The sequence below is a fragment of the Schistocerca cancellata genome, chromosome 1 (assembly GCF_023864275.1).
Source record: "Schistocerca cancellata isolate TAMUIC-IGC-003103 chromosome 1, iqSchCanc2.1, whole genome shotgun sequence".
Taxonomy (NCBI): Eukaryota; Metazoa; Arthropoda; class Insecta; order Orthoptera; family Acrididae; genus Schistocerca; species Schistocerca cancellata.
Window position 1 is genome coordinate 355,413,779 of NC_064626.1, and position 26,567 is coordinate 355,440,345.

Below are 26,567 nucleotides of genomic sequence, written 5' to 3' on the forward strand. Positions count from 1 at the left end.
TCCATGTCCAACACGATGGAATTCATACTGTAATTCTACTGAAGATCTACTCAAGTCATGGCTACTCTAAATGAAATTTTAAGGAAACTTGGATTGGCAGCTTTTAAACAAATTGAAACAGAATTTGTAAAGGAATGCACAAATGCTGAAAATCTATTGCTAACAGCATCAGAAGTTTAGAAGGGGACAAACATGCTTACCATGGATGTCTTCTGCCTGAAATAATGAGAATTCAAAGAATGCTAAGCAGCTTACAAATAGGTAACCCCATGTACTGTGGTGTGCTAATAGCAGTTATTGAAGTAAAGTCTTTATAGGCTTTTTGAGGGTTTCTGTAAATTAGAGGACCAAAGGTAAAGGACGGTATATTAGCAGCCATATCTTACCCTTTTTTCGAAATAAAATGGGTACCCAAGGTACACTAAGCAGATTCAGAAGGATATAGGGTGCAGAAGTTACTTTGAGATGAAGAAGCTTGCACAGGATAGAGTTGCCTGGAGAGCTGCATCAAACCAGTCTCCGGACTGAAGACCACAACAACAACAACAACAACAACAACAACAACCCAAGGTTAGCAAAGAATACCTTAATGAACTGTTTATTTCAGAAGCGCAGCAGAAGACACAAGAAAAAGGAAATTGGAGGAACTTGCAACCCTCAGATAAAGAAATCGTTGAATCTTAGTATGTGATCATTGAGTTTTCTGACCCTTCATTAGCCAGTGATAGTGCTCACGCTACAATAGATCAGGAAAAACTATTAAGATTGAAGAGATGGTGGCAATAATTTAGATTCATTGAACAGATATACAACTGTAAAAAAACTTTCTCTTAAAATAAATACTTATTTACCCAGCACTGCTTCAGTTGAACAATAATTTTCTTTTTGTGGGATGATAATGAAGTCACATAGGTGGAACATGAAAGATTTGGACAATTATTGGTGTGAAAATCAATGAAATAATTGGCATGTAGAATGTTCACTAAGTCAAGGTATTTTATTTGAATAAAGGTATATTGAAAATATTGTTTTGCAGTTAGTATTTAAATACTTTTATTTACAAAGATTTTGTATTTACAGTTGAATAGAAAAAAAACAACTACTTGCATTTTGAATTTAAATTTGTTCAGATTATGCAAAATTTTGTTCCTGATTTGTGTAACTAACACATTTAACTTGCTTATGTCCTAAGTGCTTTTTGCCCTACTTTTTTGTATTAGGAAATTAACTACTGCAATCATATTGACTCGGTTGCTAACCAACCAAAGAGCTACTCCTATTATATACAAGCATGGAGGTAAGAATGATTCTTACCTCCATGTATACAAGTCCCGAAAGTATAGGCTACAATCCAAAGATCATCGAGGTAAAAATAATTCTACCTCCATGCCAAAGATAGATGACGTTGTAAACATTGTATCTTTGCTACAGCTCATTCGGAGCACGTTGCAGTATTATTGTTGTTGTGCTTGACCAGCTTGAGCAATGGCGAGAGATAATGCGGAATCTGGAAGTGAGGAAATCTTGGATAGCGTCGTTGAAGAGGACCCAGAGAGAGAAATTACATTTAAGGACTTGGTAGTGTGCTTTCGATCTATAACATTATTTTCCTGATAAGTAAATTTGGAAGTGTGCATTGAAAGTTTATGTGAATATTACGTGTAAACAAGATGAGGGCCTGTCAAACTATTTGTGATATTGTTTATTGATTTCATGACCTGACTTATTAAGATCAAACGTTTAATTCCACTTAAAGTGTCGTGTTTCTCATGAGGATATACGTGTGACAATAAGCCACAATAGCAGAGCAGATATCACATCTTGGGACTGTACCATATAATGTAAAGACCACAGAGCGAATTTAAATTATTTTAACCGATGGCCGATTGTAACATTTCTTGGCATGTTTACAGAGAACAATGAATGATTAACAATTGGTTGCGGATTTACGTGTCCCCGTTCATATTTCCTGCGTGATAAATAAAAGTGCAATGGCTTTGTCTTAAAACAAAGAGCTCTTTGTGAGCCAAACAATTTGTAATTGAAATTGGTTTTAAGTTAAATCTTCAGTTTGCGTGTAGAAATTTTAATATAAGTTACCACTGTTAAGTGAAATAAAAAATGTAAAAGTTTAAATCAAAATCGAATGTTTACTGATTGCTGTAGTGAGATTTTTATTTATTGTTTCAGGGTGTAGTTGACGTGTTGTGTGAAGCATGTGAACAACTTAAGTGGAAAGCACCTACAAAAATTCAGAGGGAAGCTATACCACTAGCCCTCCAAGGTATGTACTCTTCATTTTGAGATAAAATGTGAAGACAGTTTCCACAGTGCTAATGCTAATGTCGCTGTTATTTCCCCCCATTAAGGTTCTTAAGTGACAGTAATCCAATGTCTCATTGTAGTTGTTCAAAAACCATATAGCCTAACTATGTTAGAATATATTGCTTAAGACTGAAATGACATCAGCACGCAGATCAGATGCAATGGCTCTTTTTATGTTTATAGTTTACATTACTGTTCAAAAGTAATAAATTTCTTTCAGTTCTTCCTATGAAAAATGTAATGGAATGCCATACATTTGACAGAGAACAGTTTACATCGTGCAGTTATAAAAGGCGTGTGCATTCTTCACCAGTGGGATCAAACATTTGCTTCAAAAATTTATTACAATAGCAATTTGGTTTCTTGGGAGGAGTTATCATTTACCCTCCATATTGCTGCCAACCAGGATAGGAATGCACTATGAAGCACTAGGAGTAGGCCTACTGGCAATAGGTGTTGTTAGGTATCAGTTACAGTTGCTGTCTGATGCTTATAGAGCGAATTTCAGTGTCAAGTGTAAACTTCTGTCAAGCATTTGCCATTGCAAAACAAATATTGCATCAGATTGTGTTTATCTATGGCAGCAAACGAAGTTTTCATTTGGTGCTTTGTGTCCTTCGACGTATAAGATGCTTTTTGAGTGTTTGTGGTCCAAGTGCATGTCCTCTATTCTCTGTGTCAGCCAATAAAGGGCTAGGTGGCAAGTTCTCAGAAAGACTGCATTATTTAGATAAAATCTGCATTTATTATTCAGTGTGGTCACATCCCAGCCCAGCATGCTTTGTCCACATTTTTACTAATGAGCAATTTTATCCCTAAATTACAAGCACTAGAAGGGGAATACGGAAGTGTCCGATTCCACCCATGACGTCGTCAGTATGGCGGAAATGGCTATTCTAAGTGTATACAATATGGCGCCTATGGTATCACTACATACACACAGCAACAAACACGAAAATACATATAAATAAGACATCTCCATCCAAAAATACAATAAACTAACAAGACAACCACAGGAAATTGGGGGTTTTAGGGAGGGGACAAGCTAAATATAACAGAAAAACCACCACAATCCCTAAACATTCGAGAGACAAGATGACGAAAAAAAAATCTACAGGAATCGGACACTTCCATTGACCTATATAGGTCAACAGCAGCTGACGATACCAAAACACCACCTACAGCAAAAACTATGGAAATTGGAATCAGACGTTTCCCTTGAGCACAGTTGATGGTACCAAAACATCTATACCTACAAATAAAAATACGAAAATTGGACCCCATTGCTACTTCCAACACCTTAGGCTGCTATTTTGCGGAGATTTTGAGCTCCACACACTATCACCCTGCCTTCCTCTATTGGAAACAAGTGGAGGAGATTAGTGTGGTGGTGATTATGTGGGTTCCTGGTCACATCAGTCTGACTGGGAACAAGGCTGCTGACACTGCTGCCAAGGCTGCAGTCCTCCTACTTCAGCCCGCGAGTTCTTCCATTCCTTCTGATTTCTGTGTTACAGGTGGTCTCTCTTTGGCATCGCCACTGGTATTCCCTTCATGAGAACAAGCTTCGTGGAATTAAACCTCTCCCAGTGGCTCGGCCATCCTCCTCTCGGCCCTCTCACCATGAGGAGTTAATTTTAGCTAGGTTGCATATTGACCATTGTTGTTTTAGCCATTGCCATTTGTCAAATGGTGATCCCCCACCACTTTGTGCTCGTTGTCATCAATCTTTGACGGTTTGCCATTTCCTGACTGAATACCTTTTTGCCGTCTGAGTTATCAGCTATTTTAGCAAACTACACGCAGGCTATTGACCACCTTGTACCTTGTATCTCTCATAGAAATATGGGGAAGGACATTTAATCTTTGGTTTGGGATCCTCCATTGTCTACAGCACATTTTCAGGACCTTTCTCCAAGAGGAAGTCCTTGTTCTTAGCTTTCTCTTCTTCCATCGATTGGGCATAATGTGTAGTGGCTTTTAACCCTTTTTCATATTTGTGTTCTAAGGTTCTGACAGGGGCTCATGTGACCTTAGTTGTTTTTGCACCCTAAAACAAAACAAAATCAAACCACCTCCCTCTCCCCTTCAAACACAAACATATGGATCCGCCTATTTTTTTTTTTTTTTTTTAATGTAGATTAATAATAATGGAAAAGCCAGTCATCGACATGGTTGTATTTAGCCATATTTTCACCAAGTGAAACTAATTGACATGTTCCACATCATAGTGTGATTCCATTTATGCTCCCTAAATTAGCTGACTGGAGAAGCAAGTCACTTCTGTGTAGGACTCATTATGTATTCTGGCCTAGACCACACATTTTTTAGTGTAGTTCTCAATCTTGCTATCCTGTTAATACACTGACGTCCAGAATTAAAGCAACAAACTACTGTTTCCCCTTCCTGTGTCTAATTCACTACATAATCATAAAAACTGCCAACCAGATGTCCATACAATTGTTCTGTACAGAAGATAGCATTCTGCTCAATGGACAACTATGCCAACGAGACTTCAGGACCCCATGAAATGAGGTAGTGTTTGCCAGGTAGACCCACATGCACAGTCACTGTGTACATGCCGCAGACAGTGCAGTATGGCACAAAAGAGATGCCTACCAGATTGTCTGCAGTGGAGGGCCATAGAAAGAAAGGAAGCAGGGCAGTCGCAAACTGATTTGGCCCGATGGCTTAATGTGAATCATTCTGTTGTTTCCTAAATGTGGCGACAGTTTATAGAGACCAAAACTGTATCCTGAAGACCAGGGCAGGGCCGACCATGTGTGATTTCAGAAGAGAAAACCTATATTTGGCTGTAAGGGCATGAACTTACTGCCTTAGTACTGCATGGCAAGAGGCACATGAGCTCGCAGCATCCACTGAACGTGGTGTATCAAGGCAGTGCAGAATGCTTCGGCAGAGTGGCCTTTATTGTCAGAGACGTGCTGTATGGTTCTTCACAGAAGAAAATGTCTAGAGGGTATTCATCAACATACCACCTGGCCAGTTGAACAGTGGACCAGCGTTTTCACAGATCAGTGCCTATTTAGTCTGGAGAGTGATTCTCGATGGATTCGAATCTGGAGGGAACATGGAGCACAATTTCAGGGCCAAAAGGTTGTAGAAAGGGACAGAGATCGAAGAGGATCCCTAGTGGTGTGTGCAGGGATTGTGTTTACCACTTGAACCCCTCTTCATGAAATTATGTGGGTGAATCAGCAAGGTTTAAGTGCAGTCAGGTATCATGATGAGATCTCGGGATATCATCTACAGTTGTTGCGATGTGCTGCGGGTGCAGATGTCATGCTGATGAATGATAATCCTTGACCTCATAGATCATGGGTGGTTGATGTTTTCTTGGAAGTGGAAAATACTGCGCACATGGTGTGGCCTGCTCACTCTCCTGATTTGAATCCCATAGAGCATGTCTGGTATGCACTAGGGAATAGCTTGCATCATGTCAGCAACTACCAATCACTCTCAAATGAAATGATAATTAAATCAAGACCTTAAGCTGCCGACAGGCGAAGATGTAAATCCACAGCAACACTTGAAAATGTGTGCCCCGACCGGGACTCAAACCCATCATCTCCTGCTTACAAGGCAGATGCTCTGTCCATCTGAGCCACCAAGGGCACAGAGAATACTGTGACTGCTGGGATTTATCCCTTGCACACTCCCCGTGAGACCCACATTCTCTACTTAATGTCCACACACTACATTCGTAGTGCCCCTGCCCATTACACTCATTACTCACAGCAGACAATCTTACCGAGTCCCGTAAGAGTTCAGGCAATGCGTGTACATTCGCACAGGAGGAGGTCAGTGGCCGGTTAGCCTTAACTATATGAAGATGGTATCTGTTCTTTTCGACATGTCCGACATGTTCTTTCAGACATGTCCGAAAGAACAGATCCCATCTTCATAAAGTTAAGGCTAACCGCCCATTAACCTCCTTCTGTGCAGATGCACATGCATTGTCCGAACTCTTACGGGACTCGGTAAGATTGTCTACTGCGAGTAATGAGTGTAATGGGCAGGGGCACTACGAATGTAGTGTGTGGACATTTAGGTTAAGAATGTGGGTCTCACAGGGAGCCTTCAAGGGATAAATCCCTGCAGTCAAACTATTCTCTGTGCCCTCGGTGGCTCAGATGGATAGAGCATCTGTCATGTAAGCGGGAGGTCCCGGTTTCTGACATGTCCAAAAGAACAGATACCATCTTCATATAATCACTCTCCAAGACTGCGAGCAGCTCTGCAGGAAGAATGGGTGTTACCGCCTCAACATGAGAATGATGACATCATTCACAGCATGCTCCGTCGTTGTCAGGCCTGTATTGCAGTCAGAGGTGGTCATACCCTAGACTGAGTGTGTTAACCAGTTACCTGAATGTGTGTGGAAATCAGTTAAGTTGGAAAAACGAAGAAAATTTTTATCTACCATTATGCATGTTGCAATCATCTGTGTTCTTTACATTATTTATACTTTACTATCGCCTTTTTACACTGTTTTGTGACAAAATGAATGCAACCTTGCAAGATTTCCTTTTGTTGCGACACCAGTGTATTAATGACATTTTATGAAAGAGTGACCGCTTCCTTGTTGTCAGTCTTCTCTTTGATTACCAACTAGTGAAGAGCTCATGCTAGTTTCCTTCCTCTGATTAGCTGCTCCATTCTTTAATCACCTCAACAGTCATAACATGTTAAACTTCCCTCCTCCCTCTCCCTCTGCCTCTCCCGATTACGTTAATACTCTAGCTTAATTATATTAGTGAGACTTTAAGCTTGCCTAGTTTCCCAAGGAGGTGGTCTGTTTCTTGTGTACTTCTGGTTTCAGATTCTAACGCAGTACCTATCAAGTTGTTTCATTATGACATTGCTAGAGTTGCCCAGAATATGTTATTGGTTTTTTTAACTGTTGTGTCTCTTTTTATGTTTCAGGGAAAGATGTCATTGGGCTCGCAGAAACAGGCTCAGGGAAAACTGGTGCCTTTGCACTTCCAATACTGCAGGCCCTTTTGCAGAATCCACAGAGGTATTTTGCTCTCATACTTACTCCAACAAGGGAATTAGCCTTCCAAATATCGGAACAGTTTGAAGCACTTGGTAAGATATATGAGAATCTGATGCCATCATTGCTTTCTTTTTTGGAGATGTTGCAATCAGTTAGCTCAGTTCAAATTACTAGAAGTATTTGTAAACTTTTTTCATATGTTATAGTTCTTTCGATTTACATACTTGCAAAGAGAAATTGAGATCAAAATTCCACTTTTAGCTGGAACTGTAAATTGAATTTCCTTTCACCCATATATTTCCTTTAACCCATGTATGGTTTAGCACATTAGTCCTTATTTTACTGACTGAAACAGTTGCCAAATAGTAACAGTTTTAGAACTATTCATACAGTTAGACTTAAAATTAACTCATTAACAACACTTTTAGTTTGTATGTGAGTATGTAGCTAAAGTATCTGCACTAGTTTGGTAGAAACTGTAGAATGCCCAAGTATATTATGAAATTAACATTCCAATAACAATTTTTAGTAATAATAAAACAAAACAGTATAAAGATAATGTTCCACAACTAGTTATTGTCTTTCATCAGCAGTACAGTAGGGATATACATTTTTACAGCTTGTCATCTTCATCAACACAAATATTTCTTCTTCTGTTTAAGGCTGCAAAGTAGTCAGATGATTGGCTTGCTCCTACATGATAGTATTTGTTTTTGGCACGTTACTCCTGTTTACTTACCTAATTGAGCACTGGGAAGACTGTTAACCTCACTGTGATGTATGTAAGCATTACAAATAAGTCATTCTTGCATGCTGCGTGCGTAGAAACACCTACTGAAAATTTTCTGGCAATCACTGGCTGTCCTCACTGCATCACAGTCTCCAAAGGACTAAGGAATAAAATTAATGCACTTCTTATTTCATTGATTAACTAGTAGTAAAACTCAGTTGGTATAGTGTCTCTCCGAACATCATGTGACCAATGGTATAGTTATGTTAAGTTTGCAGGATTTAGGATCACATCTCACTTTAGCAGAACAGAAATTGAGGTGGGAAAGTTGCCACATTCACCAGGGATAGTCGTACATTAAGGATAAAGATATTATTAAACATTGCATAGAGCAGTATACACGGTTCAGTAACATTAGTGTGGCCAGCGCTGTGTTCATCATTATTGTGCAATAACCACTCACAGATGGCAGTTGGCAGTACTTGCAGTGGAGGATATATAAAGCGTGATGGGGAACACAGAAAAAAAATGCAGTCATTATCATAATGCGGAAACGGAGCGATTTATGTGATGTCCAAAACGCATGATCATTGGCTTTCAAGCCAAGGGTGGAAGCATTATCGAAACACTAAGTTTGTGGTCCATTAGTTTGTTGCCATGGTTAAAGTGTATCATGCATGGTGCTATCCAAAACTGGCAATGAGACAGTTGTGGTGCACCACGGGCCGTAGATGACAGGGGTGAATGATGGCTGTGGAGATGTATATTGGCAAATAGACATGGAACAATAGAGCAGCTGACCACACAGATGAATCAAGAGGCTACCAACAGTGTCTCCTCAATGACTGTTCAGCGAGCATTGGTTCATACAGGCCTTCGCAGCAGGTGCCTGGTTCATGCGCCCATGCATCAATGACAAAGGCTGGAATTTGCATGTTAGCATCAGAGATAGACGTCCACTGAGTGGCAACAGGTTTTCTTTTCAGATGAATCGCATTGTATGCTCTTTTAGAGAGGTGACAGTCGGCATGTACGGTGTGAAACGTCTGAAACCAAAATACCTGCATGCCTTATGGTCTCGGGAATGTTTTCATGGCACTACTTTGGTGATCTCAACAGTCTGGAGGGCACATTGGATCAACATAACTATGCATCTGTTCTTACAGACCATGTCCACCCCTGCATGCAGCTTGTTTTTTCCAAGCACAATGGCATTTACAAGCAGGACAATGCCATACAACTTCTAGAATACATGCATGATTTGAAGAGTACTAAGATGAGTTTACTCTTCCCTCCTTTGGCCATCAGGCTCCCTAAACTTAAACCTAATCGAGAATCTGTGGGACCACCTCAATCAGGCAGTTTAGCTGACCGCAGTACTAATATCAGCATGGCTCCACAAACCTGCCAGTACCTTCCAGAACCTCAGTGTTTGTGCTTCAAAAGTTGTTTTTTCTGGATTTCGACAGCTAGTCACATTAATGTGACAAGACAATGTATGTCCTGAGCACCATCAGAGAAAAGTAATCTGTTCATAAACTACCTTGAAGCTCTATTGACTTACTGCACAGGGAAGAAAGGCATTGTTTGTAATTTTAATATGGGTGTCTGCAATGACTCTTCCAATAAGAATCTATTGCAGTGAGCAGCATTATCATTCAAACTATTTCCTACTGTAAACTTCTTGACAGCAGTAGCTGATTTCTCAAAAACCTCCATTTATAGAAATGTGTAATGAGCAAAATTAAATTACTAAGGCAAAGTCAGTGGCCTCTCAGACCATGCCAGGTAGTTCCTTATGGTAAACAATGGAAATACAGGTTGGAATATGAGCAATATTATGAAAAATATAGATTACTACTCACTAAAAAGATGACACGTTGAGTTGCAGACACACAATGAAAATGCTTTTACCGATAGAGCTTTCAGCCAGTCTCCTTCAGAAAGGAAAAAACAAACACATTCACACAGGCAAGCACACTTCATGCACCCATGACCGCTATCTCTGGCCGGAAAGCAGGTATTTAGAGTCGATAGGAAGCAGCATTGTGGAGTGGGGTGCAGCAGGGGGAGGGATATCAGGGTATAGATAGTGAAGAGAAGTCAGTCAGGGTCTAGCTAGTTGCGCAACAAGGTTGCAAGGTGCAATGTTGGGAGTCTGGGGAAAGGAGGGTGGGTGGGGGGGGGGATGGAAAAGGAGAAGAGCAAGAAGTGGTAAAGACTGATGGGAGCACTGGCAGAGATCAGCGCACAATGAGGGTGAGGTGACATTAATCGGGAGGACGTGATAGGACAGAGGGACCAGAAACTGTTGGACGGAGGGTGTGGGGACAGTAGGTTGCTGTAGGTTGAGGTAAGGATGATGTCTGGATCAGAGAATGTGTTAAAAGGATAACTTGCATCTTTGCAGTTCAAGCTGATGGTGGAAGGTAGGATACAGATGTCTCTGGTTGTGAAGCTACCATTGATATCCAGCACATAATGTTTAGCTGCATGTTGTGCCATAAGGTGTCCACTTTGCCCTTGGCCACAATCTGAGCTCTGAAAAATAATCAGTGAATCAAAAATTGATTGTTTTAGGAAACTCTTTAAAAATGTGAACTGGAGTGAATATACAGTACTTGACAAGAATGAAAAATTTAGCACCCAACTTCACGAAGTCTAATACTCTCCAGAGGAAATGATGTAGATGACCATTAGAGGGCATAGTACTGCTGCTGTGCTATGCACACAGCATGGGTGTGTCACTCATCTCACCATGTGAATACACCAACCAATAATGCTCCTTGCAGCTGATATAAATACAGCTGCCCAGCAACTGGCCAATCAGTTCTGTAATCATTTCTGATATTGTCAGTTATTATAATTACTGTGCTAAGGACTATTTGATAACAGCCTCAGTTAACACTTGGTTTTCCTCTGTAGTTGGGATTCGGATTCTGTATCTCTTTGCTCTCAGCCTGATGACATTGTTGTAGTAAAGGTTTCGACTTTGCACTTCATTGTTTACTTAGGTTGCATTGATCTTGTCCTTGTCTGTGTCCCGTCCTCTGTCAGGCCGCTGCGTTTAGCTTGGTTACCACTTCGTGTCATGTTGTCTTCTGCAGGCAAGCCTTTTGCCTTGAGGCTTCAGGTGTTACTCTCCTGTGTTCTTGCATGTGCTCTTATATGGGGCTACAAATGGCTATAGCATTGGTGACAAGGAGAAAGGAAGTTGTTCAATAGCATGGACGCTAAATTGGTTTGCCTTTTGAAGCAACAGTAGCAGCTTGAGATAGATTTTTTACAAAAGTCACTTCAGATTCAGGCAAGCAAACTTTGAGTGCATGAGACCACTTTGCTACAGGCCTCAGCGCCCCCTGCAGTCGACATCCCCATCTGTCCTTCGTTGCTTCCGCCTTTCAGTGATGCTACAGAGGACTGGGCAACACATTTACATTGACTGAAGCAACATTTCATGGCATCTCAAGTCACAGATGATGCATTGCAGCAAACATTATTTCTGCCTTGGGTATCATTGAACATGTTTTTTCCACTCCATAAATTGGCACCTCTGTCTGAACCACCTTTCAGGAGATATGCACTCTGTTGACCAATTATTACTCGTGATTTCATGTGGTTGCCTCCAGGCTCAAGCCTCACGCCTCACAAATACCATAAACTGCCTTCACAATCATACCGGTCCTGTGTCACTGACTTGCGAGGTCTCAGCTGCAAATGCAGTTTCTCTTTCATCAATTCAGGCTGCAAGACTTCAGATGCAGATTCCTTGATTCATAATCAAAATATCCACGGGTGTGCTGCCGGTCTATAGTGTCCAACGGGCACAATATTTCGGCGATCATACATGTCGCCATCATCAGGTGAACTGACGGACTGAGCTCCTGTGAACGTGCCGTCACGGAGATCCGTACGCTATGGCTGCTCAGAGGGAACTGGGTTCGGTCGCGGCGGCGGCCGATTTAAATACCCTCCGTCCGCGGCACGCTCCCTCCGCTGTCCACGCCCCGCGCCACGGTCGCACGGTGGGACAGATTGCGACGGCGTCTGAGATGACGTCGGTGTGATGGCTCTGTCCGCTGTGGTCGTCTCAACTATACGTTTGCTAGATTTACTCTTGATTAACCCAATCGCTGGTTCCCAAGCCTTGCTAAGATTATAGCCACAGTCACGGTTTATGAGGTCATCATTGGTGGGAATTTCGATGGCCTCTCTAGCAACGCTGTCCCAGTATCTCGATGTCTGTACCAGAATCCTCGTGCGGTCATACTCCATGGCGTGATTTTCCGACAAACAGTGTTCAGCGACCGCCAACTTGCTCGGATACATCAGTTGAGTGTGCCTCTGGTGTTCATGGCATCGATCCTTGGCTTTACGCATCGTCTGACCAATATACGACTTGCCACATTGACACGGAATCTGGTACACGCCGGCCTTCCTCAAACCGAGGTCATCTTTGGTGCTCCCCACCAGTGCACGAGTTTTATTTGGAGGACAAAACACAGTTCCGACCTGGTGTTTCTTCAGAATGCGGGCGATTTTCCCCGAGAGTGCGCCTGTGTATGGAATAAATGCAGTGCCTACCTCCTCCCTCGTGACTTCATCCATCTCAACAGGTTGTGCTGCAGTGGTTGGGCGGAGAGCACGTTGAATCTGCTAATCTGAGTACCCATTTTCTTGGAATACAGTTCTCAGGTGTTCCAATTCCTGGGGTAGACTCTCTGCGTCAGAGATAGTGCACGCCCTATGTACTAGAGTTTTAAGTACCCCGTTCCTCTGTGAAGGGCGGTGGCAGCTGTCTGATTCATGTTGTGGTTCAGGTTCAGCTGGCACTCAATCCTGAACTCCACACAGCGGCATCAAAACTGGATAACCCATCATTGGAGGACATTACGCTTATTGCACACTCGTTCAAAATTGCGCAGTCTCCTAATAAATGATACATGGCAAAGCCACAAGTTGCAGCAGTTAACATGCCACCATGTGTTCCATCCCCACATTGCAGATGTATAGTGACCCCCAGGTTGCAGCAGGATTGTGATATGTTATTTTCCGTCTCTATGGCATCAGAGCCTCCGGTTGCTCCTCATCGACAGTCACTAGGACTGCTCCTTCAAACCAGCATTTCTTTTCTGCTCATTTCTGAGTAGACTGTCTGGATTGCTGGGAGTCCTGCATGCACTGTGGCAGAGTGGCATCTCCGCTCATTGTGTCGAAGCTGTGCACCAGTTCTCATCCCACCCCACGAGTGCACCAGAGTACTGTACATGTGCTGCAGTGTGTGGTCCCTCCAGGTGACCCATTCATGCAGAAATTGTTTCTCATACTTCACATTTCTCTCCAGAACATTCATTTCTAGATGGACACAGGAACTGCAGTTTCTTTGATACATCAGGTGACCTGTGCACAGCTGGGCTTGCCTGAGTTGTCACTGTTATCGCAGTTATTTGGTGGTCTACGGTATCACTTCTATTCCAATACATGGGCAGTCCTCGACAATTACAGCCTCCAAAAGTGTTACACAGCCCATCTCATTGTTTGTCACTGACCATCCCTCTGCTACGAACATTTTCGTCCTCGACATCTTTACGTTGTTTGCATTTTCTTCTTCTGGTGAAGTGAGGGTGGTATCAACTGCATTTCCTTTGCAGGAACTGGATAATCTCTACACAGTGTCCGCATCTCTATTTCAACCAGATTTGGGATGTACCTCAAGCTTCCAGACACATCACACTCTGGCCGAATGCCACACCTCATTTTTACCATGCCAGACCAGTTCTGTTACCTTACATGCTGCCGTGAAGCTAGAGTTAAATCGTCTCCAGGCTGCTGTAGTTATCAAGCCAGTGAAACTTATCGCATGAGCCACCCTTCTACTCATCATCAGAAAGCCCAATGGTTCTCTAGAGTTGTGTGGTGATTTCAAGGCTACAATCAGTGCTCAACCAAAGATTGAAACTTATCCTATTACCCAGCCGAAAGACGCCTCACCAAACTTGCTGGAGAGGAAGGCTACAGAAAGGTCGAGCTCCCTGCTGCGTATCTCTGGTTACCCTTAGATGAGGAAGTGCAGAACATTACTGTCATTAATATGCCTTTTGGATTGTACAAGTACAAGCATGTCCCATTTGGCATTGCCAAAGCCCTCGCAATTTTCTAAATGTTTCTGGAACAACGGACACAACATGCCAACTTGCATGAATTACCCAGATGATCTCATTGTCATAGGCCCTTCCCGCCAGGAGCATTTGCAAAATCTCGTTATCTTTTATGACACTGTGGAATGCAGTCCTACATTGTCATTTAGAGAAGTGCAGGTTTTTTTTTTCAGCCAGAAATGGAGTATTCTGGACGTTACCTCCCCAAAGAGGGAATCAGGCCTACTGATTGAAATAGTGCTGCAGTAGACTTCTGACCACACCCTACAAACTTATCTGAATTGAAGGTGTTTCTTGGCAAAATCAGCCACCATTTTTACATGAATGTAATGCAAAATCGAATGTAATGCATACCTAAATTTTAAAAATTACAAACATAACAAAGAGAATTCATTAATGCATCAGTGGTAGGCTAAATTTATTTAACACAACAATGGATGTATACAGGAACTATCAAAACATCAACAATTTTAAGTGACCTATTGTTAAGTGTAACAGTCATTATTGGAAAATAACGCCTAACTTGATTGCTTACATGACATGCAAACAAACAGATCATAATTTACAGGTATTACTCATTATTTACTACTGTCACTATTACCAGTATCCTTGGAGGAGTATACATCAGAAACAGATTCATTTCCAGTTTCCTCATCACCCTTAGTTTCATTCTGGAGTACATATATCACCAATGCCAGCTGAGTATTTGAAACAGCGTTTCGTGAATGATATTATGATCACACTTTTCCAGGCAGCCAAAACCCAGTTGCAATAATGTGTGGTGCAACATGTTTAATTTTTCCTATGTGAGTTAGTTCATGGTCTGGTTCACAAAACTGTGTTTCATATTGTTGTTGAACATGGAATGTATCTTTATATTAATGTCCATGGGTTGTAACACGGAAGTCATTCCTCGAGGAATAATAACAAGGTCACTGGCTAGGCTGTGAACCTTCTTTTTTATACCATCAGTGGGATTACCACAAAATGGATCATGACAAAGCATTGATAGTTATTAGGAAAGCCCACCTGGACAAACTACACATACATTTTAGTGTCAGTCAAGCATTAAAGTTTGTCATCCATCCCTCCTCTTGATTTTGAACAGTGATGTCATCAGGAAACTGCTTTTCATTTGTAGTGGTCTTGGGGTTTGTTTTCTGCTTGAAGATTAAGAAATCTGCTGTGATTGCTAGCATTACAGTTTTGCGCTAGTTTTCACACACCAGTGTCTGATGTTTTTGTAGTAACTTCTTTCGTCCCCTCCTTATCAGTTGTTTAATTATGTGGCATATCAAATCAAACTGGCATCTCATTAACATTGCCTATTTGGCCCAATGAAAAATTCCTCTTTTCCTGAAGTTTAATGACATTCCACAGAAATTCGTGAAATTTTTCCTCAAAATCCTGTGGAAGCTTTTGGCATACTGCTGTAAGGCATTGTAAAGATAAGTAACCCCATTTCGTAAAGTGATCAACCCATCCATGGCTGGCCTTAAACTCGTGCTTCAGTATATTAAGAAGGGCAGTCATATCTTTTGCTTTGTTTCTTACGGTGCCACTAGTCACAGGTTGCCCATCTTCCTCCTTTCGTGGATGACTTCCAAAAATCTTACTTAAACATCGAGATGCTTTCCTTTGTGAGGGCCAGTGAATTTCTTTCTTGCAGCAGTAGTTGCAAATATAGCCAATTTCTGTTTCTTCCATAGATGAACAGTACTGTCAGCTATATTGAACTTTCGTCCCACCCTGTTGTTACCATATTTTCCAGAATCAAGAATTACTTTACCCTGAAATTAGAATCACAGTGTTCCTTCTTGCTTTCAGTTTCATGACTACCTAATGCAAACACACAACACACTAATCGGCCAACAATAATGTAATGAAGTTGAGAATCATGACAATGCATTGTGCTGTAAGGAACGATACCTAACTTTCAGTGATGTTGCCCGTGTACGACAGAATCAAGTGTGTTCTAAAGTAATGAACAAATCAATTTTGAACTCGCGTGGTAAAAAATATTACATGTTAGATTTGCGTAAACATGGAATTGTTCCACGTTTTTACCCCCTGTGCACATATCACAAAACCCTCAATCATTTGCATAAAAAGGTTGTGCCCTACAACTGGACCCCTGCCTGCAACCAGGCTTTTACCAAATTGAAAACCATGTTGAAATCCACCTCTTTGTCTCATGCCATTCTCTCCCAATAACCTGCTGGTTATGACAGCCGACACATCCACTTAGGGCATCCGGGCAGTCTTAACGCACGGGAATGGATATGGTTCCATGGTTTCGTACATACTATAGCATATGCACCAAAGACATGAACCATGCACAGTGCAACTATTCCCAGATCGAAAAGGAGGCATTGGCAGTAGTGTTCACCATTAAAAAAATTCATATCTACCCATTTGGGACACAATTCCACCTAATTATGGATCACAAGCATTTGATGGCATTATTTGAGCTGCACTGCAGTCTCCCAGAATGAACAATCCAATGCCTCCAGCATAGGCATCCGCAACAGGAGGTCCTCTGCTTCCACATCAATGCCGAGCAGAACATATGTTGGGTGGTTTCTCCATTGCTGCAGCTCGTGTTGTTACTATCATGCACTGGGACCCCACCTTGTGACAGGTCCTCCACTACATCACCCGTGGATGTCCATCTTCTCACTTGCCGACTGGCAACCAAGTTCAGCTCCTGGAAACATATTTCTGAAAGGCTTTCAGCTATTGATGACTTCATTCTTTTGGACACTGAGGCAGATGTACATCAGGTGGTCATCCAGGCCTGTTTCTGGGTTCAATGTGATTACTCATTATGGACACTTAATCAAAGTATCCATATGTTGTATGTGTTATGTCCACGACAACTGACGCCATCCTCACTGCCTTGACTCAGTTTTCGGCCATTGAAGGGTTACTCTGTGCATAGAACTGCGGAAGCACCTAAACAAATCTTTTATTTCCAGTGTGGCTGTAGTCAATTGTAGGTGAAATAAAAATAAAAAGCTAGTATATTTCACTTGCTTGCATTCCATAATGATATTCATGATATTCAAGCTGAGATAAAATGTTTAGAGTGCAAAAGATTATAATATCATTTATTTGGTTTGTGAACTCGAGAACATCCAGCAGAGGCCAATTCGAGGAACTGGGAATGCTAACTACTGCATCATAGCATATTTATTCCTTAATAAAATTAGTCATATGTATCTTACCCAAACCAGTAGCTATGTTCATGGAATCTGCACTTGAAATAAGAACAGTTTGCATAAAATCATTCACTTTGTTACAAAAAGGTGCCAATTATTCCGCAACACATTTTCAGTAACTTGATGGCAGCTGTGAAATGTTCAGCTACTCACAAAGTCTGATTTAAGAGGACCAAAAGTATTTATTGTGGACAGTCTTTTTTACTCTGTTGATAAATTTGTTAGCAGATGTATATATCATCAATGATACAAAATAATATGAGTGTTGCTTAAAATCTGATTTCTGATTATGAAAACTGTTTCAGATTCTTTTTACTTCTTCCACATCCATGAGAAAGATTTTACTTAGAATATGAGGAAGGAATGTAGCACAGTTGTTTTAATATGCATGATGTATTCTTGTTTTTTGTCTACAACGTCCTTCAAGACCTTCACTATGATTTTACAGAACAACCATTATGTGTACTCTTAAATTCAAAATAGTTCAGCAGTCTTGTACTTAAATTTCCTTCTATCAATTAGCTCTCTCTCTCTCTCTCTTTCTGTTTTTACAATTTCACAATGTCAGCACAACATTTGGACTGGCATCTGGATGGTGTTGACATTGGAGTTATGTTCAAAAAATTTGAAGTAGATGTCTCAACAGCTGTTGTTTTTAATTCCTACCTTACGCCTTTGCTTTGATTATAGGTTCCAGTATAGGAGTCAAGTGTGCTGTGATTGTTGGTGGTATGGATATGATGGCTCAAGCCTTAATGCTTGCAAAGAAGCCACATGTTCTTATAGCAACTCCAGGACGTCTTGTAGATCACCTTGAAAACACCAAAGGGTTCAGTCTAAGAGCCCTCAAATACTTGGTATGTTTTGCACTGCTATCTAAATATGTGCCCAAGTTTTCAGTTTGCTCATAGGTGTTTTATATTTCAGGTAATGGACGAAGCTGATCGCATATTGAATATGGATTTTGAAGTAGAAGTGGATAAAATATTGAAAGTTATTCCACGTGAACGAAGGACCTTTCTCTTTTCAGCCACAATGACAAAGAAAGTCCAGAAACTTCAAAGAGCTTCACTGCAGGATCCAGTTAAAGTAGAAGTATCAACAAAGTACCAGACTGTCGAGAAACTGCAACAGTATTATATATTTATTCCAGTGAAATTCAAGGTAATAATATCGTTGAACATAAGCCATTTTAGTGAAGTGTAACAAGTATATTCAAAGTCCTTTCATACAAATGTGCAACTGTTAAACACTTGCAGGAACTTGATTGTACAGGAAGGCATGATAGTGGTGAAATCTTCTCAGGTTATCAGTCATATCATGGTGCTGTCTTGTCAAAACATTGCAGCAAGATGACACCACATCTCGACCGACAACTTGAGAAGGTTTCATCAATTTTTCAAGAAAGCCTTAGGACAGTCTTATTGGACAAAGAAGTTTTCAGTTTAAAATCCATTTTTGGACTGTGTGTGTCTTGCAGAAGTCGGATGTTTCTATGATAGATATGAGATTTGTTTGTGTTCTTCAGTATTCACTGCACATTTGGAACTACACTCCCAATCTTTACACTTTTGTTGATATCAGCGGTATAATACAGATTTATTTTTAAGGAGTCACAATTTAGGGTGTTATTGTTTGCCAGTGGTAAAGTTTCTACCTGAGTGATGTACAGTATTAGACCTCTTTCTTTTTTTGGCAGATATTATTTTTATTTTTATAATAGCTTGTTATTAATTCATGAATATCCTTGAAACTGAAAAAATGGTTGTAGTCTTTATTGCAAAACTCAAGCAGCAATTTTGTTTCAGGATGTTTATTTAGTCCACATACTAAATGAGCTAGCTGGTAATACATTCATGATATTTTGCTCAACCTGCAACAATACAGTTCGTACAGCTTTACTGCTTCGGAGCCTTGGATTTACTGCTGTGCCACTTCATGGACAGATGTCGCAAAATAAGCGCCTTGGTGCTCTAAATAAGTTTAAGGCAAAGAACCGCTCCATTTTGATATCTACGGATGTAGCCAGTCGGTAAGATTGTTTGTGGTATACTCTTCTTATCCATATGTTCTCTCCCCCTGTCCCCCTCTCCCACTCTGTGTCCTGATTTTGTATTATGTTATCTCAGTGCTATTATTTGTCACTTTCTACCATTAACACTGCTAATGTCAGAAGTCATTTAACTTTCTTTATTTGATTATTGTAAGCAGAAACATTTTGAAAAGAAATTATAAAAACCTAGTAAAAATGTTAAGATATAATTAACGTGAAATGAGAGTACACTGTGAGTAAAAGAAACAATATTTGCATGTTAATTTCCCTGCTTTACTTTCCAGAACAACTGATACGTCTTTAATGACGCTTGTGTTGTTGTATTGAGATGGTTTTCAGTTTTGTTGTATCATTTCATCTGTCATATACAACTAGTGATCTGTACTTTCTCGCCTCGTTTAAGGCTAATCTGCATAACATTACATAATATAACAATGTTGTGGAAAGGATAGATTGCTACTCACTGTAAAGGTGACATGCGCGCGTGCGTGCGCACACACCACACACACACACACACACACACACACACACACACACACACACACACACACACACACCAGAAAGACTGTTACACATTGAGCTTTCAGCAAAGACTCCTTCAGAAAGGAAACATTCAAACAAGCAAGGACACCTAATACACACATGACCACCATCTCTGGAGGAGCCGGAGATAGTGTTGATATATGTGTGCATGTTGCGTTTTTAAAACCCCAGAAGAAAGTTTTAGTTGAAAGCTCAATGTGTAGGTGTAGCAGTCTTTTCATTGTGCCTCTCTGCAATATAATGTGTCACCTTTACAGTAAGTAGCAATTTGTCCTTTTCATAATATTGTTGATATTCCAACCTGGGCTGTACATTACATGATACAGCTTGATATAAAAGTGCCTTCATAGCATACTTCTGTTAAGAATGTTAGTTACTGATAGTTACAACAGTTACTAGGGACCGGAAAATGCAACATCTATTTTTAGCAAAATTTGCTTTTTTTAAAACAAATGAACAAATTTAAAAGGTAGTGATTACGCTTGCATGAAGACAAAACTTTAGTGGCTTGAAATCAACTGTCAAGTAAAAAGTGGTGAATAGGGAAGTTTCTTGCTGGAACATTTGCTTTTATAAAACTTTGGCATTTGGTGAACTGGATCAGTCTCTGATTTGAGGTGTTTGTTAAAATTATCTATCTTCATCTACCAAATTCAGTAATTACAGAATCTACAGATTTTTGACCTTTCATGGACATTTATAGCTATGATACACATACTTTACAACGAAATAATTTAATTGGATGGATAAAAAAATCTACTTACTAAGGGGCAGTGGAACACACACATAAAAGAAGGCTGTAATTAGGCAATCTTTTGGAGTCAGTGGCTCCTTTAGGCAGAAGGTTTTGAAGAGGAAGGAAGAAGGGTGAAGGAAAAGGACTGGAGAGGTCTAGGAAAACGGATAGATTTCAGGAAAGTCACCCAGAACTGTAGGTCAGGGGAGACTTATGCATGGGATGAGAAGGATAGACTGATTGTTGGGGACTGCAATGGACGAGATTTGAAAACCTGAGAGCTTAAAGATGGAAGGCAGAGATTACTGTATAAACATCATGCATGAGTTAATAAGAATGAAAAGCTAAGTGCGCTGTATGTAACAGAGGTGGGAGGCGGCATTGGGAAATGATGGATAAGACAATGAAAGATGTAGAAAACTGAAAAGGAGTGACAAAAAGAGTAGTTACTGTGAAGAAATGCTGAGATGGAAGAAATTAATGTAAACTGAGGCCAGTTGGGTGGTGCGAACCAAGGACATGTTGTAGCACTACTTCCCACCTGCGGAGTCGTCAGAAACTGGGGGGGGATCTAGATGGTGTGTGTAGTGAAACAGGCACCTAGGTCACAACTGTCATGTTGCAGAGGATGCTCTACACAACAGGATATTGCATGTTCCCAGTATATACTTTATGCCTATGCCCTTTCATCCAATCAATAATTTGATGGTAGTCATGCTGGTATGACCCAATTCATTTCACAGGTAGCTCGCCCTTTCTTAGTGTATGTTTTGTCATTTGCAGGGCTGCTATAGGTGGTGGTAGGAGGGTGTACTGGCAATATGCAATATCCTTTTGCAGAGGATGCTCTACAATGTGACAGTCGTGACCTTGGTGGCTGTTTCACCTCACGCGCCATCTCGATTCTCCCCCCAGACACCACTTTCTCAGAACTCTGCAGGTGGGAACTGGTGCTACATGTCCATAGTTCGTGCCACCCACGTAGCCTCAATTAACATTAATTTCATCCATCTCAACATTTTTTCACAGTAACTACTCTTTTCTTCACTACTTTTTAGTTTTCTACATCTTTCATTGTCTTACCTACCTACTCCTCACTGCCCCCCTCCCACTCTGTTATGTACAATGCACTTAGCTTTCCATTCTTATTAACTAGTGCATGATGTATAAGCAGTAATGTCTGTCTTGCATATTACTCTGTTTTCCACCTTCAAGCTCTCAGGCTTTCAAATCTCACCCGATGCAGTCCCCAACAATCAGTCTTTCCTTCTTTTTCACCCTTCTTCCTTCCCCTTCTGCTTAAGGAAAGCTTGCCTATTTACAACCTTCTTTTATGTGTGTGTTCTGCCGCCACTTGGTGAGCAGATTTTTTATCTATCCAATAAAATTATTTTGTCAAAAATTGATTGCTTTCATTGTTACATGCTTTACAACTTTAGACAGAACTGATAAGGCATTTGGCAGGGAAGTAGAATCATAGATAACTCTATTCACACATTAGGGGAAGAATTTCAGTGCAGTCAAAATAAACTGACAAGTTTTGTTTTCTAGTTGCTGCAGTGCAGTGTGTGGATAGCATGTACTGCCAGATGGCTATGAGTATAAACAAACTAGAATCTTGACCACCAGAGGGGAGACGAGCTGTGTGGGGAAACAAGCACTGCCTCCTCCTGCAAGGCAATACCTACACCCATGTTCTGCATATCTGCGAAAACAGAACTGACACATGGTCACAGGCACCACCAGTCCTTTCTGGTGTTGTGAGGGCCGTAATCAAAATCCGTGATGGACCAGGATTAGTATTTTCACTCATTTCAAAATAAGAAAAGAAATCAACGAGCAAGGGGATGGCTAATCCACACTTGCTTGCTGGTGTTGGTGGTATGTTGTAAACAAGATAACCAGTCCTGTTAAAAGTTTCCACATTGTATCAACGTTTTATCTTTAGCAAGCGGACAAAGGACAAATATGTGTTTCTTTGCTCTAGGATGCTAGGTCCCACAGCTGAGTATTAATTTGCATTATGCAGCGTGTATCGTATACAAACCATTCTGCCACTCACAGTTGGTATGCCACCAGAGAAAATAATGCACTGGTACAGTGTTTCGCAAAAACATTCTTAGGCACATGATCTCCCAAATTGGACTTCGCCGGATGACATGCAATACCAATAACTGAAAACTGGCTACTTTTTTTACATTTATAAGCATAAAATAAAGCTGTTTTAAACCATGTGTGATAGAATAGTTTTATCTGAATAAAGTTCATTATAAAATAACATATATTGGGTAATTTCATGTTTCTGTATGTTGATGCAGAATTTGCATCTGTTCTTGCATTTATTGCAAAATGCATGTTTTTTGTAGCCATAACACTTAAATAATCACAGGTAGGTTACTTCAAAGAACCTACATGAAACTTAAGGATACAGGGTACGTATAAACGGTGGATAAATCAAAATTTTTTATGACTTTATTAAATTCTATAGTGTTTCCTGATTACATTGATATGTACACTATAGAGTTTCAAATGAAAATGACCTATATGTACCAAATTTTAAAGTTATGATCATGTATGCAGCCATGCCCCCTTTATTTCTGTTATAGAAACCAGTATTATTTCGAAAAGAACTGAACTTTCTATTTCTGGCGATTGTACATATGATACATTGTATATGTTGGTAACAATGCAGGTTTCTAGTGTCCGTAAATGATTATCTTTGCTAGTATTTACTTTTGTTTCACTGAAGCAGTTTGTTCACATGTTACTGAATGTCTGCTGCCCAAGTACTACATATATTTGTGGAAGTGCATATCCTTCAGTGTAAAATAAATACGAACTATGCCTCGCATCAAGAAATTCAATAAAAGGAAATTCTGTGGTAACCAGTTCACAAACAAAGCTAACCACACTGTTGGAAGTAACCTATGTATCAGTTCTTCAGGGAAGAAATCCCACATGCCTTGCCTCCTGGTGATTCAAATTTTTTTGTTAACAATGACGCTGTTTGTAGAAGATTTGTTGTTGTTGTGGGTATTGTATCTTCTGTGATAAAGGAAGTGGCGAAATTAAAACAATGTGATGGTGTAGGCTGTCTGGAAATAACTGAACAACAAAGTAGCTGGAAGGGTTTAGTGTCAAAATTAGTTGTTCTGTGTAGATTCTGCAATAAATCTACCTCAAAAATGACTTAGAACATTGAGCATAATTCATATAATGTGAATTTGAAGTTAGTGTATGCAATGTGTGCAGTAGGAAAAGGAAAAAAAGCTGCTCAGATGTTTTGTTGTTTGGTGGACCTTCCTCCTCCTCCTCCCAGTAGGTTCAGGGTCCTCCTCCTCCCAGTAGGTTCAGCAAGTACATAAAAATATTTTTAAGTGCCTTGACGGTTGTGTGTAAAGCATCTGTGAAATATACAGTAGAAGAAACTGTAAATATTAGTGGAACCAGGAACATTGCTGTTGCACTTGATGGGACATGGCAACGTCGAGGACGTCGTTCCTTGAATGGCCTAGTAAGTGCTACTTCTCTTTAGAATAGAAAAGTTGTTTATGTTGAGTGTTTATCTAAGTACTGCCACACCTGCCATGGTAACACCGAAGGACATATTGAACATCAGTGTTCTAAGAATTATGATGGTTACAGTGGAGGTACGGAGTGTGATGGAGCTCTAAAAATATTTCAGAGGTCGGTACCTGTTTGTAATGTTAAGATATATGAAGTACCGAGGCGATGGGGACTCTAAAGCTTTCAATAAAATTAATGAGTAAAATGTTTATGGTGATACTTTGGTAACAAAACTGGAGTATTGTGTGCATGTGCAAAAGAGGATGGGTGTTAGACTGAGGAAGCTTCGAAGAGAAATGAAAGGAAAGTTACTAACTGATGGAAAATCTCTGTCTGGCTGAAGCAGATTGACAGAAACTGAAATAGACCTCCTTCAGAGATATTATGGACTGGCCATTGGACGAACTGCACCTTTGAATGATGTTACAGCAATGCGAAAAACTGTATACGCCACCTACTTTCATAAGTTGTCCACAGATGACCACCCTGTTCACAGACTTTGCCCAAAAGGAGCAGATTCATGATGTGGTTACCAAAAAGCAAAAGAAAGTGGTCTAATACACCATCATAAGTATTCTCTTCCTGACCCGGTTATGAATGAAATAAAACCAATTTTTAAAGACCTGAGTGACACTGTTTTGCTTAGTAAATGTTTTCATGGGGGCACTCGGAATACAATGAAAGTTTCAACCATTGCATATGGGAAAGATTACCCAAGAATGTTTTTGTAGGACTAAATGCATTAAGAGTTGGTACACTAGGTGCAGTGATATGTTTCAATGATGGTGTGATAGGAAGGTTGGAAGTCCTGAGAAATTTAGGCATAAAATGTGGCTCTAATACAGAAGATCAGTTGCTTGCGTGTGACAGACAACTAGTGCATGAAGCTGAAAGATATACTCTCAAGTTACCAAAGAAGCAAGAAGTGCTAAAAGGAATGACAAGAGGAAGCTTGAAGATGAAGAAATGCTGCAGGATGAAGACTATGCTTCAGGAATGTTCTGAGGCACAGTTTAATTGGACTCATATCTTCTTTCGCAAGTTCCTGCAAGTTGTATTATTTCCTAAAGCTTATAAAGCATTGCTCTAATTTCTTTTCCGTAACTTGCAGTAGTCCATACTTACGTTGTAGACCTAAGCTTTATCGCAGAATCAAGTAAATTACAGAAAAAATAATTATTTTATTACAAAAAAATTTTAAAAATTAAAATGTAAGATGTGATATTTTTTATCCTTGTAATATACATAGTAGCTAGAATTAAATAGGTCTAGTACCTCAGCCATCATGTCATGCATAGGTGGTAAAAATTCGGTCTCCTTCGAATGTATAATGTTGGATTAAATGGTACCTCAATTTTAGGAAACATTTTGGAAAAAAAATTGCATAAATTTCTTTGTAATTTTTTTAATAACCCTAAGCAGGTTCAAAAATATTCAAAATACTTCTAATTTGTTTAGAAAGTGTGCATTACTTGATATCAACAGAAAAAATCTGTAAAACATATACATTATAAACAATGCCTGAAAGAAGTAGGTGTTGATTTTTTACATAATATTGAGGGGGAAAAGTACCCTGTATCCTTAAAACTTTTTTGTTTAATGAACTCATTTATTTTCCATAATGTTCTTCATTAGTATCCAAATAGAATTACAACATGCTGATTGTGGACAGATGCCAGGGACAGGATCTATATGAGATTGTTCTCTAAATGCTCAGGATGATTTTCAGAACCATCTCAAGAGGGTAACATCTGAAACCTCTTAGTAGATAAAGAACACATACATTTAGTCCAATTAATACAGAGGAGCTGTTGTACCGCTAATTACTCCAAATGTATCAAGACGTCTTGCAATGTATTTATTAGTAGGTGTGAAACAAAACAAGTAACTGATTACCCGTGAATTCCACATCAAACATTCAGCACCAGGGATGAATATATTGTCAATGAACAAAACTTTAAAGCATTGTACAGAATGCTTTAGCCTTGTATATTCAAAGCATATGTGTGAAAGACACTGTAGTTCTCCCCCAGGGGGCTCGCCACTCTTTGACGGGTTCGTGCTTGGCTACCACGGGGCCCCAGCCCAGCCTTTGCACCACTTTTCTCCTTTCATGTTGTATGTCTATCCTCTTGCTGTTCTTTTTCCCCCTACCTTGGGGAACATGTCTGGAGTATTATTGGGAATGTTCTGCATTGTTGATGACCTGCGAAC

The 26,567-nt window shown here is 40.2% G+C and overlaps 1 protein-coding gene across 1 annotated transcript in view; it reads left to right on the forward strand.

Moving 5' to 3' along the window:
- Positions 1 to 1,436: 1,436 nt before the first annotated feature.
- Positions 1,437 to 26,567, forward strand: part of LOC126174175 (probable ATP-dependent RNA helicase DDX47) — a 48,665-nt gene continuing 23,534 nt past the window's right edge. Inside the window, exons 1-6 of the mRNA XM_049921015.1 lie at positions 1,437 to 1,578; positions 2,191 to 2,284; positions 7,273 to 7,437; positions 18,145 to 18,311; positions 18,382 to 18,618; positions 19,263 to 19,486. Of these exons, the coding sequence (XP_049776972.1) occupies positions 1,486 to 1,578; positions 2,191 to 2,284; positions 7,273 to 7,437; positions 18,145 to 18,311; positions 18,382 to 18,618; positions 19,263 to 19,486 (980 nt within the window). The 5' untranslated portion in view covers positions 1,437 to 1,485. The remainder of the gene's footprint in view (positions 1,579 to 2,190; positions 2,285 to 7,272; positions 7,438 to 18,144; positions 18,312 to 18,381; positions 18,619 to 19,262; positions 19,487 to 26,567) is intronic.